The 21,273-nt window shown below is 45.3% G+C and overlaps 1 protein-coding gene across 1 annotated transcript in view; it reads left to right on the top strand.

Annotated features, from left to right (window-relative positions):
• Positions 1 to 21,273, top strand: part of LMOD2 (leiomodin 2) — a 37,388-nt gene that overhangs the window by 7,782 nt on the left and 8,333 nt on the right. The window contains exon 2 of the mRNA XM_032963552.2: positions 14,333 to 15,844. Coding sequence (XP_032819443.1) covers positions 14,333 to 15,844 — 1,512 coding nt within the window. The remainder of the gene's footprint in view (positions 1 to 14,332; positions 15,845 to 21,273) is intronic.

Genomic DNA, 21,273 nt, shown 5'->3' with positions numbered 1-21,273 from the left:
CATCTGTTTACCAGGACACGTGAGTTACATGAGTGTAGGTATGGCTGTACAGCACAAGTTCACGTATCTGACCATCGCGTATCTGTCCTAACCGGTTAATAGTCCACACACAGTGCAGCATTTCTGCACTGTGTAACTGTCGGGTCTATAGAGATTTTTCCAAATTAGACCTTTGTACGTTTCTAGATTGAAAAATATTTTTGTAACTGCTTTTTGTCTTCAGTGTGTTGTCCGTCCCCCATACCTCCGATTATCCGCAGTTGGCTACATACGGTGCATAATAAGTTCAGCATACATACGTACGGATGTATTTGTTTAACCAGGTGAGAACTCAAGAGACCAGCATGGTCTAATTTGCAAGAGCGACCTGGGGCATCAGTCTGCCAGTGAGGGGGTTGAAGGTTGCTACGCGTAATACCGACCGACTATTGTGCGCGCGCGTAATTTTAGAATCTGGCAAGTTTGAACTCGTCCTGGGCACACGATGGCCTACTCTCGCGATTGTCAGGGGATGATTTAACGTCCAATGTGAAGTGGACGGCGCACAGTATTATATCGGTTGCTACACACGCAGTGATAACCGGGGCGGCTGCCCAATTCGGACCGTGAACGCCTGCAACAAGTGGTGGTGAATTCGCTCCCGAAAGGTTGTGTCAGCGCCCGCCGCAGTGGTGCAGTACTGACCTTGCGTACCTCCGCTGACTTCTAAAGTCCAGTACTGGGTAGCAAAGTTTTTTTCCCCATGTTTAAAGTTGTTTGCACTTCACTATCACTCGGTAATGCATCTGTAGTGGTTTCTCTGAGACACACACTTGTTCTTGGAGGCAACACGTTTATTCTAATGCCCCAACAGGGTAACTACATAAACGTAACACAGGTAACACTCTACTCTGGTCCACTACCTAACCACACAACCGGATACTCCATAGTAGTAACCACCACGGGGTAACTATATAACCGGAGCAGGTCAGTTAACACACTGCCTGGTCCACGTCTAACAAGCCCCGAAGCTCGGAGACCGAAGAGACTGAAGAAGGCGAGTTCATTCCCAGAAGGCAGCACCCCAGATTGCTCTCAGGAGTCTGCTCTTATGCCACTCAGCGTGGCCTGGCTCCGCCCTCGGCCACGCCCCCTTCTGGATCTAACCAGAAGAACGAGGACCCTACACCACGTGTCCCATTTCCTCTTCTGTCCGGTCACGTGCCCTCTCGGGTTCACCCAGACTGTTACGTCCTCCCATGCCCCCCCCTCTGCAGTCACCAGGGCCATGTCCCTCATGGACTCTCCTTGGTGCCCCAGCACACGCCGCTGACAGAGAGGGCCATTCACACCCCTGGTTCTCCTTGAAACTGCAGCTGGCACCAAGCGCCGTAGTGACCCCATATGTCACTACACATCTATGTGCATGCTGTAACTGTCATTTTATAAATAAATATATATGTTTACATATCCAAGTGGGATGTGCAAAGTTGTATTGGGTACACACGGATTGCCGAAGATAAAGGTACAAAGACAAAGATCCCCCATATAGCCTTAACTGACTATTGGGGCAAGTACTGTTAGCGAGCACATATGAGATAAAGGTACAAATAAAAAATATCCCCATATAGCCTTAACAAACTGTTGGGGCAAGTGCTGTTAGCGAGCACCTATGAGGTAAAGGTAAACACACACAGCCCCATCTGAGTTTGCTGTGGCCCAGATATACAGGTTGGTCCAGATGGCTTGTGACCCCCCCCCCCCCATTTAATCCTCTAAAACTTAATGTTTGCATACCAATGGGTGTGAAAACAGAAATGAATAAGCAAAGGGGAAAAAATAGCATGGGTCAATTAATTGGGGGTCACAAGACATCTGGGACCACTCTGTACAATGGCGGGAATGGAACCACGAGCGATTTCATACGCGGCCATCCAGTCGCCAATCACACGCATAGATCTATCCACGTGTCTTCAACCAGGTGGGCTTCGAGTCTTACAATATAGCACATGGTCCGAGCCCTCACTTGGGTTGTTAAGATTCAGCCAGCGGCAGGGTCGGTTCATATACTCCAAGGAGACAAGACTGGAATGCCCTAGCCAAATGTTCAGTGCGATTAATCATCGCCTTCAGAATAACTCGATTGAATACACGTATATGAAAAGTAATCACTATCAAATATAATTTTATAACCGACCATGAGTGATGGTGACACTGTTTTGGAGGCTTTCGTTGATAGACAATGAATAAATATGGCACTGATAATAAACAATTTACTGAATGAGTAACAAAACTTCACTGGGCTATTCTAGATCTGATGTACTGAGCCACAATGTCATGGCCTCAGAATTGTCGTTTAAACGCTGCACCAATATGGCAATTCTTAAATAATTGCAATCTAAAGATAATTATAATAATAACCTCCCAAATGCATTGCTGCTATTAACCACATTTCCCTTGCAAAATATAATTCATCTGAATAGGCTCTCAGCTGGTTATATAAAGGATGATGAATGACATTGACAACTTATGCTTTTGTGTTGCCAAAATTAGAAATGTGTTGATTAACTGTGAATAACCCAACCAATAATAGAGATCCATTGTAATTTATATGAATATATAACCCCCCCCCCTTCGGGTCTTCTTACCTGATGACATCACAAGTGATGTGATCACAAGTGATGTCATCACATTTATCCCTCTTAAGACCGAAACAGGATTTCTCCACAACTCTGGCTGTCGCCTGATGAAGCTGGTTGTAATTGCTGGCGAAACGTCATACTCATAGTAAATGTTGTGGGTTTACTCTCCAATACACCGATGCGCTGAATTAGTCTCGAATTGGCACGTTTTGTTTACGTGACAACCCTTACTAATTGGCTGTCGGGTGGTGGCAGGTTTAACGACACATTTATATTTATGCAATCTAACCCAAAAACATCTATTATGGAAAATATGATAAATATCCTCCCCATGATCAAAGGGACATTAGGTGGTACTCATTCATTGGTAGGCACCAACCAGTAGTGTAAATTCCACATTCACAAGGCAAGGGGAACCATTTTTACAAGGGCAATTTAAGTGGTACCCCTTTTTGTCACACCGGAGAGACGATGGGCTGGAGCGACCCCTAACCTCGATTAAACCTCACAGACAGCTTCCAGCTGCAAGACGATATGCCGCTGTGACAGTGCCACCTGGATAGCTGATGCACAGCACACACATCATCTCCCATAAGTACAGGACCGTGCCGGCAGTTAAAGGAGCGAATTTAAGGTCTACTGACCGCATGAACGGGGCCCAGTAAAAGGGGGTATTTCTTTAAAGCAACTAGCGTACAGCGCCAATCGGTTGCTTTGGAATAAATCACCTTTGTGGAACAATGTGGTAGACGTCTTCATCGCTTCATTTCTGTTTAAACCCTAAAAAGGGTAAGATATTTGAAACATGTGGTTTCATTTATTTTTTTCTCTGCCAAGCAGTGAAGGAGGGTGCCCATCGAGCTGAAATAACGTGTCCTTCTCTCGGGGGGAGGGGGGTGGTACAAACTCAATGATATAATGAGTACAATTATTCCGGGCAGGGAACGTGCCCTACGGGCTCTTGCCACCCACGGACGCAGATCAACAAAGTGCGGCTCCCCACCACCTCATGGGCCCCCCTTGTGTAACTTCATCTCCGAGAAGCATCTGCTCGGGGCTGGAGGGGCGGCCTCAATTTTATCAAGCGACATCATTTGTAACCTGTAAAAGGCTGGCTCCTGATGAGTAGCGCACATGGTACAGGTGAGGTAGAAACACTTGTGCAGAGTATTTGGCTTCTGTAAATTTCCACGTGATAAGCCACTTCGTTGAGCTGTCATTTGTGGCCAGGTCGCTACTGAAAAAAAAACTATGTAGAGCTCAGTGGGCCCTATCGGGTAAAATAAAAAAAATAGTTTAGTTCTTAGTTAAGTATAAACTACATTTTTCCGCGATGACATCGTTCTCTCATCGGTCCTTCTCAGTATTTTGCTAAATTAAGCCCTTTCTTGGACAATTTAATATGCTAAGGCCCTGTGTAGCTGTTGCACGCCTCATTTCTATATCATCAGCCAAGGTCAGTCCACTTCTGGATGAAGATCTTCCAAGCCGCCACCACTTTCCGTGATCCCTCGCAGTGACACTCCACCCAGCACCAGCATGAGCCGATTTCTCCGTTGCGTATACTCACAGTGGATGTACTCTCAGATCTGTGTCCTGTTGCTTGAATGCCACGGCCGTCAGTTTTCCTTACCACTGGCCATGATCCCTTATTGTGATGCATCCTGCCAAAGCCCATTTACTTGTCTTAACATAATTATGTCTTTAACCGGCATATGTCCTCGAATCCATTCATGCATTCCTCTTTTGTCTCTCACTATAATTCCAAGTATGCACATCTTGATGCTTCTCCGCACATATTTTAGTTCCATTTTTCTGTGCATACTGTATATAATGATAATGAAGTAGGGCCAAGTCAATGTAAAAGTATCTCCCTGCCCAAACCAGCATGGGGTGGTGCCTATCCATGTTGGTAGCACCTATGGAAAGTCCACATTCTTATGGCAGGGACCAATCTCTACGCACTGTTGATGCCCCACGAATGTGTTACTCATTGTATCAATCCTGGAAAAGGATCAGGGCTGAGTCTTTTCCTGGGTGGGATTTGATATCACAAACTTACAATTTTGAAGTGCTCTAACTATACTGCTATTGGACCAGATTAACACAAACTTACCTTCATATCTGTAGATAAGTCAAATTACTGTACATGTAAAAGGGATTGTGCAATTGCTGTTTGTGTGTGTACAACCACTTGGAACTTAAACTATGGACATCAATGGCAAACTCGAGTTGAGATGCTGTTTTAATCTCAGAACGCAAACCACTATCATTTAAACAGTGTGGCTCAGAATGTTGACACAAGTGCTAGGCCCTTGAGGGCCCCTTGGAGCTCCCTCTAGTGGAGGCCCTTCCACCAGCAGTGGCGTGAGAAGGCCAATTTAAGGGCTACACCTTTTTTTGTAGTGAGCACCTGGGGCTTGAAATACCCCGCCACCAAAATCCTAATGACCGTGGCTTATATTCAATGTGCAAACAAGATTAATGAGATTGTGATTTAAGTGACCCAGACCGTATCATTTGCACCATCTGTTCTTGGCATGAAAAGGTAAGTAGGGTTTTTTGTTGTTGTTGCCCCAAGAACCCTAAGAGACGATGGGCTGGATTAACCCCCAAATGGGATTTGAACTCGAAAGCTTCCAATTGTAAGACAAGCGCTCTCGCCACGGTGCCCAACTGGCCCGTGAGTATTTTTAGTTCTGGTAATGTGAGGATAGTGAAGCAAAAACCCAGAATTAGTTCCTGCCGTTCATCAAAGTGGAGTCATTCCCCACTGCAAGTGACGATCTTTTGTCTGGAGGGGACTTCGTGTGAATAACAGCTTTCACCCTGCACCTTATTTCAGGGAACGCTCCTGGGACGCAATCAACGCAACTAGAAAAGTAGCATCGCCGCCCACTGTGCACCTTTCGAGCCTCCTTTTTTTTAACAGGCTCTAAGAGTCAAGAGCCACCCGATTGTCCCTCCCCCCCTCCCCCCACGTAATAGACAGCGGCAGCGGCCACAGCGCAGCGTCACACAGCTGTAGGGCCCTGAATTCACAGCTACTTCTCTTCTGACACCAGGTCAGCGGGATGTCTGTAACGTAGTATCTCATTACCCAGCAATGATATGGAAATAACTTATGGGCCAACCTGGTTTAAGCCCGGACTATACACATCTATTACACGTTAATTTTCCATTCACAAATCATGTACTGACGTTTACAGTGTAATAATAAGCACCGTATTAATGTACCACTGTTTCGTAGAATATTTATTGCGCAACTAAGTCATAAAGCATTTTCTAACAGCAACTTTCAGCACCATGTAAAAAAAAACATATACACACAAATACGCATTATCGTCATCATGAGCCACGGTCTATCCACTGCTGGATGAAGGCCTCCCCTAGCTGTTGCTCTTTCTCGCGGTCTCACAATGCAACGATCGATCTAGCTCCTGCAAACGGGGCAGACTTCTATGCCCCATCTGCTTGGTCGATGTTATCTTAAGGCGTTGTTGCCACTCAAAACATCATGAAGCCATGCTCCCCTCCTCCTCTTTATATTCTCGAGCCAGTGATGGCATTTCCCAAACTGTGATGGCGGAAAAAAAGTCAAATAACCATGGCAACCGCTATTGACTTCAAACAAAGTGATGCTTCCCCCTCTCCTTCCACACAGTTTTTTTTTAGTACAGGCCCCAAAGCCAAAAAATAAAGTGGCTAAAAACAAACATCACCATCGAAGTTGTGATAGATAAGAGATTTAAGTTTTTTGTCCCCATCACCCCCCGCACCACTAATTAGCAAAGTTGACTACGTACTGTGCCAAAAAAAGGTTCAACCTTTATATTGGCTGAATTGAGCGAGGTTATGAGAACTTAGGCAAAGCGACGATGGGAGGGAATGACGAAGTCGAGCGGTGTCAGGGAGCGACACGGGAGGAGGGAATCGATTAATGAAGTTCGCAGTAACGGTAACCATGGCAGTAGCGATGGATGAGTGAAAGAAGAAGAGTGATGAAAGGCTGAGTCGATCCTCAACCGGGACTTGAACTTTCTGATTTGTGAGCCGTGCGCTTGAACTACTGCAGCCTGACTCGCGTAATAGCAAGGGATTTTAAAATGACGGCTGCGCAGGCTTCGCGGTCACTCTGTATGTCCTTTTGATGTGTTCTTGGGTTGTACCGCGTGCCGTTCCGGCACGTTGTCTGACGTTATACTCCACGTGTTGAGAGCTTCTCCATTTCGTCGGAGCGTAACGCCGCTCGGCGCGCCGAACAACGCGTGGCACAACCCAAAAAAACAAGGCGGGGGGGACTTTAAAACTAACGTAAAAAAATGGTTGGTGCAATTGTTCTTAATAATGTATTTCACTTCGTAATTTATTTACATGCATTCATTTTACATGCCATATACTGTACACGTATGCGGCAGTGTCATCGTGGTTATGCATCGGGCTGCAATTCCATTGACTTCTATAGACGTCTATAACAAAGTGCCGTTTGGTGTCCGAACTAATGTAACCTGGGGCCCCCCTCTAGGTCAATGCAGCCTAAAATAAGCCACTGGTGCAGAGGTATGGTCAAAATCAGCTCAGGGCAGACAATGTTTATAATATTATTCCCAACACCCATCCGTGTGCCATGATGCTTACCTTTACAGATGACCAATGCTCACTAGCAGCACGGTACCTCTCCTGTCAATTTGAAATCTCTGTCTAAACATGCATAATATATATACGTGACATCCATCTAACAAAGTGCAGCAGTTAACCTCTTCCCCATAAAACGAATGAAGGGCGGCACCTACGTAATTCTGAAAGCAAACGCCGTCGAATGGCTAAAGTACCCAGACATCAAAGCATAATTTGTGTTGCGGTTCCACAAATCAGTTGCTTATCTCTGCAACATGCCATAACAAACCAGCATGAACAGATGGTTTAGACTAATTATGTATATTCATGTCAAGTACTGATTGTAAAGATAGATGCTTCTTCGCACATATTAGACTGCAGTCAAGAAGACAATTTGTCTATGGGTACTTCTGGAAATGTTATATTGCATTGGGTCGTAACCCAATACTCTGAAAAAACATTCTTTGATTGACCCCACCATTCTAATTTAAGATATACTCACTATGATGTACAACGGCCAACACATGCTGTTAAAATCAGGCAGGCTCAAATGACAATGACATAATGCCGCTTGGTCATTGAGATGCCCTTGGTTAGCTTAAACAAAAAAAACTATTTCAATTCGACAAGGTAAGGCCCACTGAGCTACGTAGCTCTTTTTTTAGAAGCGACCTGGCCACAAATGATATCTCAACGAAGTGGCTTATCACGTGGAAATGTATAGCTGCCGAATACACGTGTTGATTTTAAACGTGGAGAGGAAAAAAGCGTAAGACCCAGAGAAAAATCCACGCGACCACGTGGAGAACATGCAAACGCCAAATATACAGGTATCAAGGTCGGGATCTAATCTACGACCTCCTGTACACCAGGCGAGGTAGTTCACATCTCGCCACCGAGGCGCCTGACAATCAACCACGCTCGAATTAAAACATCTCCATTACGGTACTAGATTCAACTTCATTGTACAACAAGTTCAAAAACAAGGATGCTGCCATGGTGCGATGCTTTTAGCGCGCTGGACTTTTAATTCAGGTCACCGAGTGGACTTGGGTGTGCTGGAGCGGCAGTTGAAATAACTTGGCGACCGCCCAGCCGTATGAACGGGTGCGCCACGGTTGGGACGATTGGCAGGTCACGTGTGGTGGAGTAAAGTGTGCGGTGGGTGCTTCCGACTCTTCCAGGAAGTTCTGGCCAACGTGGACGAGTAGGCGCTCTCCAGTGGAGGCCCTTCCGCCAGTGTTGTGCCGATCCGTGGTGCGCCTATTTAGACTGCGGGGCGGACAGAGGTGGGGGGAGGAGGGATTTCGAGAGACTCGGCAGTTATTTCAACCGCCACGCCGGGAGATTAAATCCAAAACAGGCAAATTCTAGATTGCAAGCCCAGTGTGCGGCCCATACCGCTGCCTACTCCTGGCGAACTTTCACGGGAACATCGAGCGCAAGTGGCATTTTGGTAACCCGCCGCAACAATTACTGGACGGCAGTGGGAATCCTTTGGCTCCTCAGGTCACATGTTATATATGTCTATCCCTCACCCTAACAATAACAAAACATTGTGTACACTGCGTGTAAATTGTTTACTTTCAGCGGCTAACATCCGGGCGTATTATTCAAACATTAGCAAAAATGCTCGTAATAGCAATTAAGAAAATGTTTACTCTTGGCACAATTTTGGGGCATCGTGTTTACTCTTACGAGGCATTACCCAACATTGTGTTTCATTGCTATTTCACCGCAAATGATAACAAAACTACAAATTAACGACTGCAGCATCTAGTTGTGGTAACCTAAACATCCAATCTACACCTTGTAGATCGACTTATCGTGCTGAACCCATTTAGAGTGCTGGTTTGGGCAAAACGAAGGAGATTTAATTAAACCGGTGACTTCTGCATTGCAAGTCCAGCTTGCAAAATAGTTTTACGTAACGGAAGCTCAATCGAGCTTCAGTGGACGTTGAAATTCACATTTAAAATTGAAAAAGCAAAATGGTATTTAAAACAACATAAAGCAGATACTCTGAAGATCAGTCGCCAACTTAGGTAATAAATACACATTCTATAAAACAAAATTCGTGCTGAAATACATACCTGAATCTAGATGTGGCCAGGTTGCATTCGTTTGAGGAAGAGTTAATGTAAACGAGTTACAGAACCAAATCGGGCACCGCAAACATCGTCTGGATTTTACAGACGTTGTTTTGATTGTGTGGGTTTAGGTTCTGCGATATGGATTTTACTCGGCTGTCTGGTAAATGCAGGAACAGTCAAATAAATGTAAATGAGATTAAATTAGACCCGTAGATGGCCAAGGGAATGAAAAACAGGAATTATCCAGATTTGAAGCAATATAAGGCAATCTGAAAGCTCATCTCAACCTAGGCTTGTAAACAACAAAGCTATTTAACATTCACCAATGACATGACAATTGTCCAGTCGGCGTTAGTAAGCAGCGGTTGCTTAAATGGACAGACCTGCCCCTGTCATAGAAACGTAGAAATTACACATCGAGCTCAGGGACCCCCCCCACCCACCCCTCCCCCCCCCCCAAAAAAAAGATGAGTGAAGCACAATGCTAATTTCGAGCAGGGTGACATTTTGAAATTAATTCATGCCTGAAGGGACATCCTATGCGGTGATCAAGCTACGAGATCGGCTCGTGTGCAGGACCTTGATGGATTGTTGCATCGCGTGACTATGGGATGGCGACGACTTGTGGAGGCCTTCATCCAGCAGTGGATAGATAATGGATGATGATGAAGTTGAATTACGTGTATGCCATTCAGAAGCCGCTACAACACAGTAGAGGCACATGTCTCACTGTGCTGCCACACAGCAGGGATATCGTGGGCCTCTGGACATTCTTCAGGGACCCGTGTACACGAGATAAAAATAGCTGTGCATCTGTTTGTTTGTGTGCATGGTGGGACCTCACCACGTACAGGGACTATGAGAGTGATTTACATATCAAGATTCAGCTAAGACTCAGTGGAGGGGGGGGGGGATGGTGTCACGGCGGGCTAATTTTGGAAGAAATAAACACGGAGAAAAGATCAATGTTGGGAAAAAACGTGGGAAAGGGAAAGGTTTTAGGGGGCTGGCTAAGATACAGTGCCGGAGCGTAACAGGTCACCCTCCCGAGCGGTTAAACACAAGTCACCATTCTGGGCCATGATTCGATTCAAGAAAAAAATCTCCATCTCGTTCCGTCCTGGTTTCGCGTGTTTCATGTTTTATTTGTCAGCGCTTTGTAAGCCACATTACCCTAAATGCGCGCCTCCGATTAGCACGGTTGGCTACGTATGGTGCGAAAGAAGTTCAACGTACACACATGCACAAATGCAACATTGCAATGTAATTTGAATACTTCTTAAGTGACCGATTCTTTAGACACACAATGCAATGCATGCCTCATGAGCACAAGGATATTGTTTTAGTGATGAATTGGCGGCATCGTCACCTGCCTAATGAAATAAAGCAGTGTGAAGCCATGAACCACACTCCCTGGCAGTGCCCTGCAGGCCCTGTTGCTCCTGCTCTGCTTTCATAGTTTAAAGTTAAACTGTAAATAAGGCAGCGATTGTATATACATTATATATCATTCATAAATTGTTTATATATCGCCTCCTCCAGTGTCGGATTAAGCTAGAGCGGGGCCTGTAGCATATGTTATAAAGGGACCCTAATTTTTTTAAGAAAACAATATTAAAAGACAAATTTTTAACTTGCGCATTTTTTAATTTCCTACACAGCCAGATAATACGATAAATCGCTAACCTTAAACACCGAGTCGTTCATAAAAATTGAAGGCAATATAGTACTATAGTAATAGAGAAAGTGCAGAATCACTGAACTGTAATTGATAGCTTGAAAGCATTTAGCACGGGGCCCTTGAAAGTGCGGGGCCCGTAGCTACATATGTGGCTACTACATATGTAGCTACTACACGTGTAGCTACTACATATGTAGTAGCATATGTAGTAGCTACTACATATGCTACTCGGATAATCCGGCACTGGCCTCCTCATTGTTATTCGACCAAAACTACTCGTACATCTGCGATTAGCACGGTTGGCTACGTATGGAGCGAAAGACGTTCAACATACATACATAACTCTAACACTTATAACAGTATCCAAAATGCTGTCTCTAGTGCTAATAATAACACCGGGCCTTAACCGTGTTCCTAACATAAGTCGTGATCACAGCAGTGCTGGCTCCGTGATATACCCTGGCCATTAAAACCTCTACAGGCTACACATCCTCCTGAACGTCGCTCGTTTCACAAGCCCTTCTCAAAACACCCATCAATTGTAAAAAAAAAACATTTCTGCGACTCGCTGGAAGGTGTTATGGCCATTTTAGGCAACATTTTTTTTTTTGCAAAAACATTTCAGAGGGTTTGTGTAATTTTAAATCACTGAATGAGTGACATTGTAGCATTACATTTAAAAATGTATATCTAAAGTTTTAACTCTTTTCCCCCTCAATTAAAAAGTTTGGCTGAGACTGAATACTTGGTTTAAATTATTTTATGAAATAGATGCCCACTTTGGTATTAACCTCACGAAGCGTGGTCGTTGGAAAATTACTGAGGAATTTGTTGATAAAAATTTTCCTTCAAAAGGCAAGTTGCGGTGTCCATTTTGAACATGAGCCAGAGCGAGATGTCCAACAGAACCTGGAATGTCGGCCGTAAAAAAGTTTCCCTTGCGTAAATCGAGGCCGGTTTGGGCCGGTCTGCTTTTGGGTTTTGGCTGGTCTGGATTTGTTGTTTATGCCGGAAATAGCCAACTCTCGAGCCACAGCACGTTGCGGTATCCTGACCAAAACATAGGTTCCACTGGGCTCGGTGTGCCAGGCTCACTGGAGCCCAGGGCAATTACTCTCAAACCTCTTTTTCATAAATGTCATCAACAACTCTGGCCACAAGATTACGTACGAAAAAAAAACACGTGAGCTTGCAAAGGCTACGGAAATTAATTTCATGTAAACATTTAGCAAATATATTACCCTTGGGTTCTTTTTAAGTGTGTCCCTACGCTTTAGTAAGTGCAAGGTTATGCTCGTCTCTGTTGGTAGTGTCTGAGGCAGCGTTTGTAAATTCCACATTATTGTGCTAACCAGACTAGTCCCTCCATAGGTCAGCCACTGTTGCTTTGTGGGAAACGGGTTGGTCAATCTTGAAGTGGGATTGATTAGATACGTAAAGATTCATCCTGCCATGCAACTCTTCCACCTCCCCGTGGCACAATTCATATCTCTTTTCCACTTTACAACCGAGCCACGCTGGGCCGTGCTGAGGCACCCTTCCTCTGGAGGCCCCATTTTGTTTTTTCCACTGCGCAAGTCGAGTATTGCCTCTGGCATCGTGCGTAAAGAACACACTCGGCCGGTGAAGCGGTCACACCATTCTCACATCGTACTGGCTCATGCCACATGCGATGGCCACGTTCGTCAGTCCTGGCCTTCGCCTTGCTTGGCCGAGTCTCGTGATATCATCGTTTGGTCACAACTCGGTATTAAAAATAGCCTGGAATGTCAATGTGGAGGTCACAATTCCATCAATATTCAAATATGATTGTTTTACTAATTTGTGTTGTCTCATTTTAGTATCGTCTTCATTTACATCAAATGTGTATACATTGTAATTAGTCCATGAAATGCATTATTCAATGTGTGTATCATGTATATACGAATCAATTATATGTTTGCAATTAATTATTGATGCATGTGATTAATATTTTATCTTTATCGGTCCCCTATTATGTCTGCCTTCATGCACTGTTTAATAAGACTTAGATGTTACCCATTTAAGTGTATTGGTAATAATGAATTATTGTGTGCCCGTATCAGCCCAAAAAATATTTAAAACTTCCATTTTACAGAAATGCAATTACCTAAAATTTGCAATGTTCACAAAACACCAGCAAATTGGTAAAGCCTACTCTTCTTTCACATATGCAAAAATCTCCACAGCAATGATTCTCCCACAACACTGGAATCATGGACTGCACTCTCATGCTCACATGCCCTTTGGATAGCACTCTCATGCTCACATGTCCTTTGGATTGCACTCTCATACTCACATGTCCTTTGGATTGCACTCTCATTATCACATGTTCTTTGGATTGCACTCTCATTATCACATGTCCTTTGGATTGCACTCTCATGCTCACATGTCCTTTGGATTGCACTCTCATTATCACATGTCTTTTGGATTGCACTCTCATTATCACATGTCCTTTGGATTGCACTCTCATGCTCACATGCCCTTTGGATTGCACTCTCATTATCGCATGTCCTTTGGATTGCACTCTCATTATCACATGTCTTTTGGATTGCACTCTCATTATCACATGTCCTTTGGATTGCACTCTCATGCTCACATGTCCTTTGGATTGCACTCTCATTATCACATGTCCTTTGGATTGCACTCTCATGCTCACATGTCCTTTGGATTGCACTCTCATTATCACATGTCCTTTGGATTGCACTCTCATTATCACATGTCTTTTGGATTGCACTCTCATTATCACATGTCCTTTGGATTGCACTCTCATTATCACATGTCCTTTGGATTGCACTCTCATGGTGCTAATATCTCATTAACACTGCTGTTGTGTGCATATGCGGGCATGATACTCTTATGCGGCGACGGAAGCTTATTCATGTTAATCTTCCTCCCTAATCCTTCTCCACCTAATCTCCCCCATTAACACAACGGACGTGCTTGCGTCCGGGGATGCAATTCCTTTCCAGCTCAGACCCAGCTTGCTTGCCCATCGCCACATCTATAACCTTGTTGTAACAGCTCTCTCGCAGGTTCAGCAGTTTCACTGCTGGATTATATTTTTTCCGCCTGAGGACGACCGCTTGTGTTGCGATCGAAACGTCGTGATTTATTCTATTTTATACCTACGTAACTTTACCGAAAGAACCAAAGAGTAACTATTGTAATGTACGAATGCATACACGGTTAAATGCTTGATATCGATTCACCTTGAGGATGATGATGATGATGATTATGTCTCTAAAGTCTAAGATCATGATTGTCTCTAAAGTCTAAACTCTCATATCACCCCGTTTCAGAATTCCGAAGATGACGATGACAGTCACGATGCCGTGGACAACCGCAAACAGGAAGAAAAACCCACGATGGCACCGAAACAGGACAATCAGGCCCAGCAGCAGCAGGCAGCAAACGCGGAAGATCAACGCGCAGCGGACGAAGACAGCAGCGACAAAGACGGAAGCGACGACGATGACGACGATGACGACGACGACGATGATGACGATGACGAAGGGGTGGCGAGCGAGCAGACGTCCGAGGAAGAGGAGTTCGTGAAGCCACACGTGAAAGCGCCCGTGCAGCAGGCGAGCGCCCCTGCCAAGACCGCCGACCCCACGCCCGAGAGGAAGCAAGCGGCGGCCACGCCAAAGCCCAGCGTAGCGAAGAAGGCGGCCCCGTTGCCCGCCAGCGAGGCGCCCGGCTCCAGCGGCTCCAACGGCAACCCCACGGTGGCTGAGGAGGCTCTGGAACGCGTGCGCGACAACGACCCCGAGACGACCGAGGTGAACCTCAACAACGTCGACAACGTGACAGCCGAGACGATGATCGAGTTCGCGCAGGCGCTGCGGACGAACGGCACCGTGCGCTCCTTCAGCCTGGCAAACACGCGGGCCGACGACCGCGTGGCTATCGCGCTCGGCGCCATGCTCGCGGAGAACGAGAGCATCACGAGCCTCAACATCGAGTCTAACTACGTCAGCGGAAAGGGCATCCTGGCCATCATCAAGGCCCTACAGGTCAACAGAACGCTCACCGAGCTCCGCTTCCACAACCAGCGCCACATTCTCGGTGGCAAGGCGGAGATGGAGATCGCCAAGGTGCTGCGCGAGAACGACACCCTCCTCAAGCTGGGCTACCACTTCGAGTTGGGTGGCCCCAGGATGACCGTCACTGGCATTCTGAGCAGGAACATGGACAAGCAGCGGCAGCGGAGGCTGCAGGAGCAGAAGCAAGGGCAGCAACAGCAGAAGCAGCAGCAGGACAACTCCGCCAGCCCGAAGCCCGTCAACAAGCACCTGAACATCACGTCGCCGAAGGCGTCCCCTCTGCCGTCCCCAAAAACCTCTCCTTGCCCCTCGCCCCTCGTCGCCAAGAAGGAGGTGAAGAGTGCAGCCCAGAAGACGGAGGTGCGGGCACCGGCCACACCTCGGGTTGCTCCACCTGCTGCTCCTCCTGCTGCTCCTCCTCCTCCTCCACCGCCTCCACCTCCTCCTCCGCCACCGCCTGCACAGCAGCAGCAGAAGGTGCAAGCCAAGCCCACGCGGAAAATTGCCGAGATCATCAAGGAGCAGGACAAGAGCAAGAAGGGCAAGAAGAGTAAGACGGAGGAGGGCGGCAGCAACAAGAGCAGGCACCCTCGCAACGGCGAGTCAAAACAGCTGGTCTCGCTCAAGGGCTCGCTGCGCCCTGTGTCGAAGAAGGTGGAGAAGAAGCAACAACAGGACGATTCTAGGCCCTCAACCCCACAGGCCAACTCACACGACCAGCTGATGGATGCTATAAAGTGCAGCACTATCAAGCAGCTCAAGAAGGTAAGCGTGGGTATAGCTGGGTCACAGCACATGCACATTGTCAAGTAAATGGGACAGCACTGCTGGGTCTACCAGTTTGAATTTTGGGCTATTATCCAAAGTTAAAACGGACTATTTGAGGAACTTTTTTATCATGGTTGTCGAGTGCGCATCTGAAAGCCAAAACACCAAGTGGCCAGATAATAAATTGCACTCTTGACAGTCGAACAAACACGAGCCAATATGGGTTACACTATACCCAGAGTAGCTGACTTACAATGGCAAAGTCATAAGGTTTGAAACAGCTACAGTGAGGGAAAAAAGTATTTGATCCCGTGCTGATTTTGTACGTTTGCCCACTGACAAAGAAATGATCAGTCTATAATTTTAATGGTGGGTTTATTTGAACAGTGAGAGACAGAATAACAAAAACAAAATCCGGAAAAACGCATGTCAAAAATGTTATAAATTGATTTGCATTTTAATTAGGGAAATAAGTATTTGACCCCTCTTCAAAACATGATTTAGTACTTGGTGGCAAAACCGTTGTTGGCAATCACAGAGGTCAGGCGTTTCTTGTAGTTGGCCACCAGGTTTGCACACATCTCAGGAGGGATTTTGTCCCACTCCCCTTTGCAGATCTTCTCCAAGTCATTAAGGTTTCGAGGCTGACGTTTGGCAACTCGAACCTTCAGCTCCCTCCACAGATTTTCTATGGAATTAAGGTCTGGAGACTGGCTAGGCCACTCCAGGACCTTAATGTGCTTCTTCTTGAGCCACTCCTTTGTTGCCTTGGCCGTGTGTTTTGGGTCATTGTCATGTTGGAATACCCATCCACGACCCATTTTCAATGCCCTGGCTGAGGGAAGGAGGTTCTCACCCAAGATTTGATGGTACATGGCCCCGTCCATCGTCCCTTTGATGCAGTGAAGTTGTCCTGTCCCCTTAGCAGAAAAACACCCCCAAAGCATAATGTTTCCACCTCCATGTTTGACGGTGAGGATGGTGTTCTTGGGGTCATAGGCAGCATTCCTCCTCCTCCAAATACGGCGAGTTGAGTTGATGCCAAAGAGCTCCATTTTGGTCTCATCTGACCACAACACTTTCACCCAGTTGTCCTCAGAATCATTCAGATGTTCATTGGCAAACTTCAGACGGGCATGTATATGTGCTTTCTTGAGCAGGGGGACCTTGTGGGTGCTGCAGGATTTCAGTCCTTCACGGCGCAGTGTGTTACCAATTGTTTTATTGGTGACTATGGTCCCAGCTGCCTTGAGATCATTGACAAGATCCTCCCGTGTAGTTCTGGGCTGATTCCTCACCGTTCTCATGATCATTGCAACTCCACGAGGTGAGATCTTGCACGGAGCCCCAGGCCGAGGGAGATTGACAGTTCTTTTGTGTTTTTTCCATTTGCGAATAATCGCACCAACTGTTGTCACCTTCTCACCAAGTTGCTTGGCAATGGTCTTGTAGCTCATTCCAGCCTTGTGTAGGTCTACAATCGTGTCCCTAACATCCTTGGAGAGCTCTTTGGTCTTGGCCATGGTGGAGAGTTTGGAATCTGATTGATTGATTGCTTCTGTGGACAGGTGTCTTTTATACAGATAACAAGCTGAGATTAGGAGCACTCCCTTTAAGAGTATGCTCCTAATGTCAGCTCGTTACCTGTATAAAAGACACCTGGGAGCCAGAAGTCTTTCTGATTGAGAGGGGGTCAAATACTTATTTCCCTCATTAAATTGCAAATCAATTTATAACATTTTTGACATGCGTTTTTCTGGATTTTGTTGTTGTTATTCTGTCTCTCACTGTTCAAATAAACCTACCATTAAAATTATAGACTGATCATTTCTTTGTCAGTGTGCAAACGTACAAAATCAGCAGGGGATCAAATACTTTTTTCTCTCACTGTATCACCTATCTGTTGTCCACCACTCTGCATAAATAAAAAAATGATTAGTCCATTAGCCTGAGGCCCTTCAGGACTAATGTAATTCATGACCCATTCAAACTTTATCTAGAGTTTGATTACTTGACCATTGCTGGACAAAAACGAGCTTGGACATCTCATAGGCTGACGGATGATATTAGTTTTGTGATGTGGAGGTACAACTTTTTATTATTATTTTATTTTCTTACACAGTTACTGAACACAGGCCCAAATAGGCCAAGTGGTCAGCAACATTTGCCTGCCAAAAAATGTATTTGTTACTTACCCATGATGCTTAGTGGCAGTACATTGTGAGTATGTTTGATTGAATTTTTGTCACTATTTCCCGACCACGATAGTGGAGGAAATCACGAACCACTACTTGTTTAAGCATGGAAAAACAAAACTGATGTTATTTGTAAAATAATAATAATAACTAAAAAGTGTTATATATATTACACGTAATTGATTGTGGGGTTGTTTAGCCATACTTCACCACAACTGTCCAGCAACGGTTGGTGAAGAAGGTTCTAGGAACAGTTTATATATAACTCGCCATTGATGTTAACCGTGGGCAGGAATCAAACTATGTCACCGGGTTCGTAGCAAAATGTAATAACCGAGTTCTTAATTGTGTATGCAAAATAAAATAAAAAGTGATCCTGCCACCTGCACACCATGAAAGGGTGCCACCGTGGGATTATGATGAAAGGAGTCATTGAATAAATGTGATGGAAAATAATTCCGTGAAGTCAGCAAATCTCTTGAGGCGTTAGTCGCCACCAAGGCATGAGAAGCTCTGCCGTCTAAAGAGGTTTTTGGAACATATATACGTCCATTATGTTTTGCCTGTGTGGCGAAAATCACAATTGGAATATAATTTGACAGAAGAAGCAGCATACATGTTTGAAGAACGAAATGGTATATAGAGCTCATGGGAAAGCAAGCATGAATACATAAACACAAAAACAGAGTGGGGTAACTTAATTGAATTCTTTTGAGCTTTTTCCTGATATAGCTGTATTAAAATGTGTGTTTGATATCGCATTCGTTTCACAAAGCCTCTCGTTGTCATGTGTCACAAATATTAGCCCGAGAGCGATCGAGCCCTCAGGTGCGCTTATGGGCCGTGCTGCGTGGATGTTCAGCACGAGGTCTGACGTTCCCCTCCACAAGCTGTTTCACTTCCCAAGCAGGCTCACGGCAACGTGCCAAAACAACACGCGGTAAAACCCAGAAACACGTCGAAAGAGCTGTGTGGCACAACCGCAAAACCCTACGGGAGCAAATATGTCAGAGTCAAAGTGGGCCCCTGCTCAGACTTGCAGTGGCGTGGTGCTCATCACCTCCAGCGGTGGCTCCGAGCCAGCACTAGGAATCCACATGTACCGTACCTCCGATGAGCACGGTTGGCTACGCACGCGCGAAAGAAGTTCAACGTGCTTACAGTACATACGTATTCGGTACAAACCGATCTCTCTACAGCACAGCCACTGTTAGCTTCTTACAAAGCGGTAGGCATTTTATTGATCCCCAAAAGGATGTTAAGCCGAGTTGACCCTTGACCTTCAGATTATGGGTCAAGTATTCTGACCAATGTGACACGACTGGAGCACAATTTCATACAACAGCGGTACAGGTGAACAGAGTTTTTATAAAGGCAAAGCCACGTCACATTCAATCATTGGCCCTTTCTGGGATATGTACATGCTACACTTGGATTGAACCGCATCCACTAAAAATACTGCAAGTATTATAAAAGTTTCCCAAATTAATATTAAACAGCATTGGCATACATTCACATTACATGCCCCTGTTTTTTCGAACTTTGACTTGGACATTCATAGTAAGCTCCACAGGCGGAGCCAGTGGGAAGGGGGGGTGTGGGGTGGCACGTGCCCCCCCAATGATCCGATCGAAATCCCTCATTTCGACCCCCACTGCCACTGTGTAGCATATTATTATGTGCCAGGGACTCTATGAGATGATAGGACAATAGTCTGAGTCCATAATTGGCAATACAGTAAGTAACGGCAAAGCAGTTATAAGTGACTCACAGAATTTTGCGCAGTTGCGTATAGAGTACACGACTTCCCTGAAGGCCTTCACCTTCAGCGAGCGCGATGACGATCACTAACAACGCGGTTCGAATTCGACCCTCGATCGATGGCTGCGCCATCGCTGCACACGCGTCAAATAAAAAGCAAGGGACAAGTCCTTACTTACAAACAACGCCTATCATTTTTAATTGCTGGAGGGGTTCCCCCCCCCTACCTGAAAATACTGGCTCCACCATTGGTAAGCTCCCACCTCATTTATGTTGAAGACCTCTGGTCCATACTTTACTCGATCCAATGTGAATGTGTATGCATTTGCTTGATAGAAATCTCTGATTAGGCACACGTGTTCAGCCACTCAATGCAGCTTATAAGAAACCTATTCTGAACAGCCCATTCAATAATGTATTCATTAGCAATCGCGCACAAGATACACACAAAACACAGAAACACTTTCACCCAAGAATGTGCATCTCTGCTGCATCCTTTCCAATGTTTGTCTTTTAAAAGACGTAACATTTTATTGTTGATTTTTTTTTAATATTTAGAATGTTAAGAATCCAAGCATACTACCTGATATGTATGACAAGGTTCACAAACATGGCCATTCACAGCAACAACAAAATGGAACAAAGACTGCAGAGCACACAAAGGAGCATGGAGAGATTCACAGTGGAAATAAGATTGAGAGACAGAAAGAGGAGCACGTGGATTAAAGAACATATGCTGGTCAGGGATATCATCCAAACTGGTAACCAAAAAAGTCAGTGAGCTTGTGCAGGAAACGTCGCGGGATGGGATGGTGAATAATGGTCAAGAATAGTGGCGGGTTGGCAGCAAAGGAATTGACCTTGTCCAAGAAGGCCAGCCAGGTATCATGTGTATGTATATTGAACTTATTTCGAACTTCATTAGACCTCCTTTGCCAGTACCAAAATGTAATAATAGGGTTTTTCCCCTTTTTTCTGGCAACAAAACTGAAACCTTTTTACAAGGATTCATGTCTGCATTAACCACAATACCTGCAGTCAAAATGCAAACAAAAACATACTATGATAATATATGCATTGTCCTTGAAACTGATTGGTCCACACCAAGGGACGGCTTTTTTTTGAGCCTCGACCCAATTGGTGCTCGACCAGATGACGCCAAAAGGCGTACAGCTCAAAGGCAATGCACTATCAAAGTAATGAGGGCTCGGGGTGAGCATCTACATCATTAGACCTCCTTTGCCAGTACCAAAATGTAATAATAGGGTTTTTCCCCTTTTTTCTGGCAACAAAACTGAAACCCTTTTACAAGGATTCATGTCTGCATTAACCACAATACCTGCAGTCAAAATGCAAACAAAAAACATACTATGATAATATATGCATTGTCCTTGAAACTGATTGGTCCACACCAAGGGACGGCTTTTTTTTTTAGCCTCGACCCAATTGGTGCTCGACCAGATGACACCA

The sequence above is a fragment of the Petromyzon marinus genome, chromosome 30 (genome assembly GCF_048934315.1).
Source record: "Petromyzon marinus isolate PM22_M1 ecotype Great Lakes invasive population chromosome 30, UKy_Petmar_22M1.pri1.0, whole genome shotgun sequence".
Lineage (NCBI taxonomy): Eukaryota > Metazoa > Chordata > Hyperoartia > Petromyzontiformes > Petromyzontidae > Petromyzon > Petromyzon marinus.
This window is presented reverse-complemented; position numbering and strand designations above follow the sequence as displayed.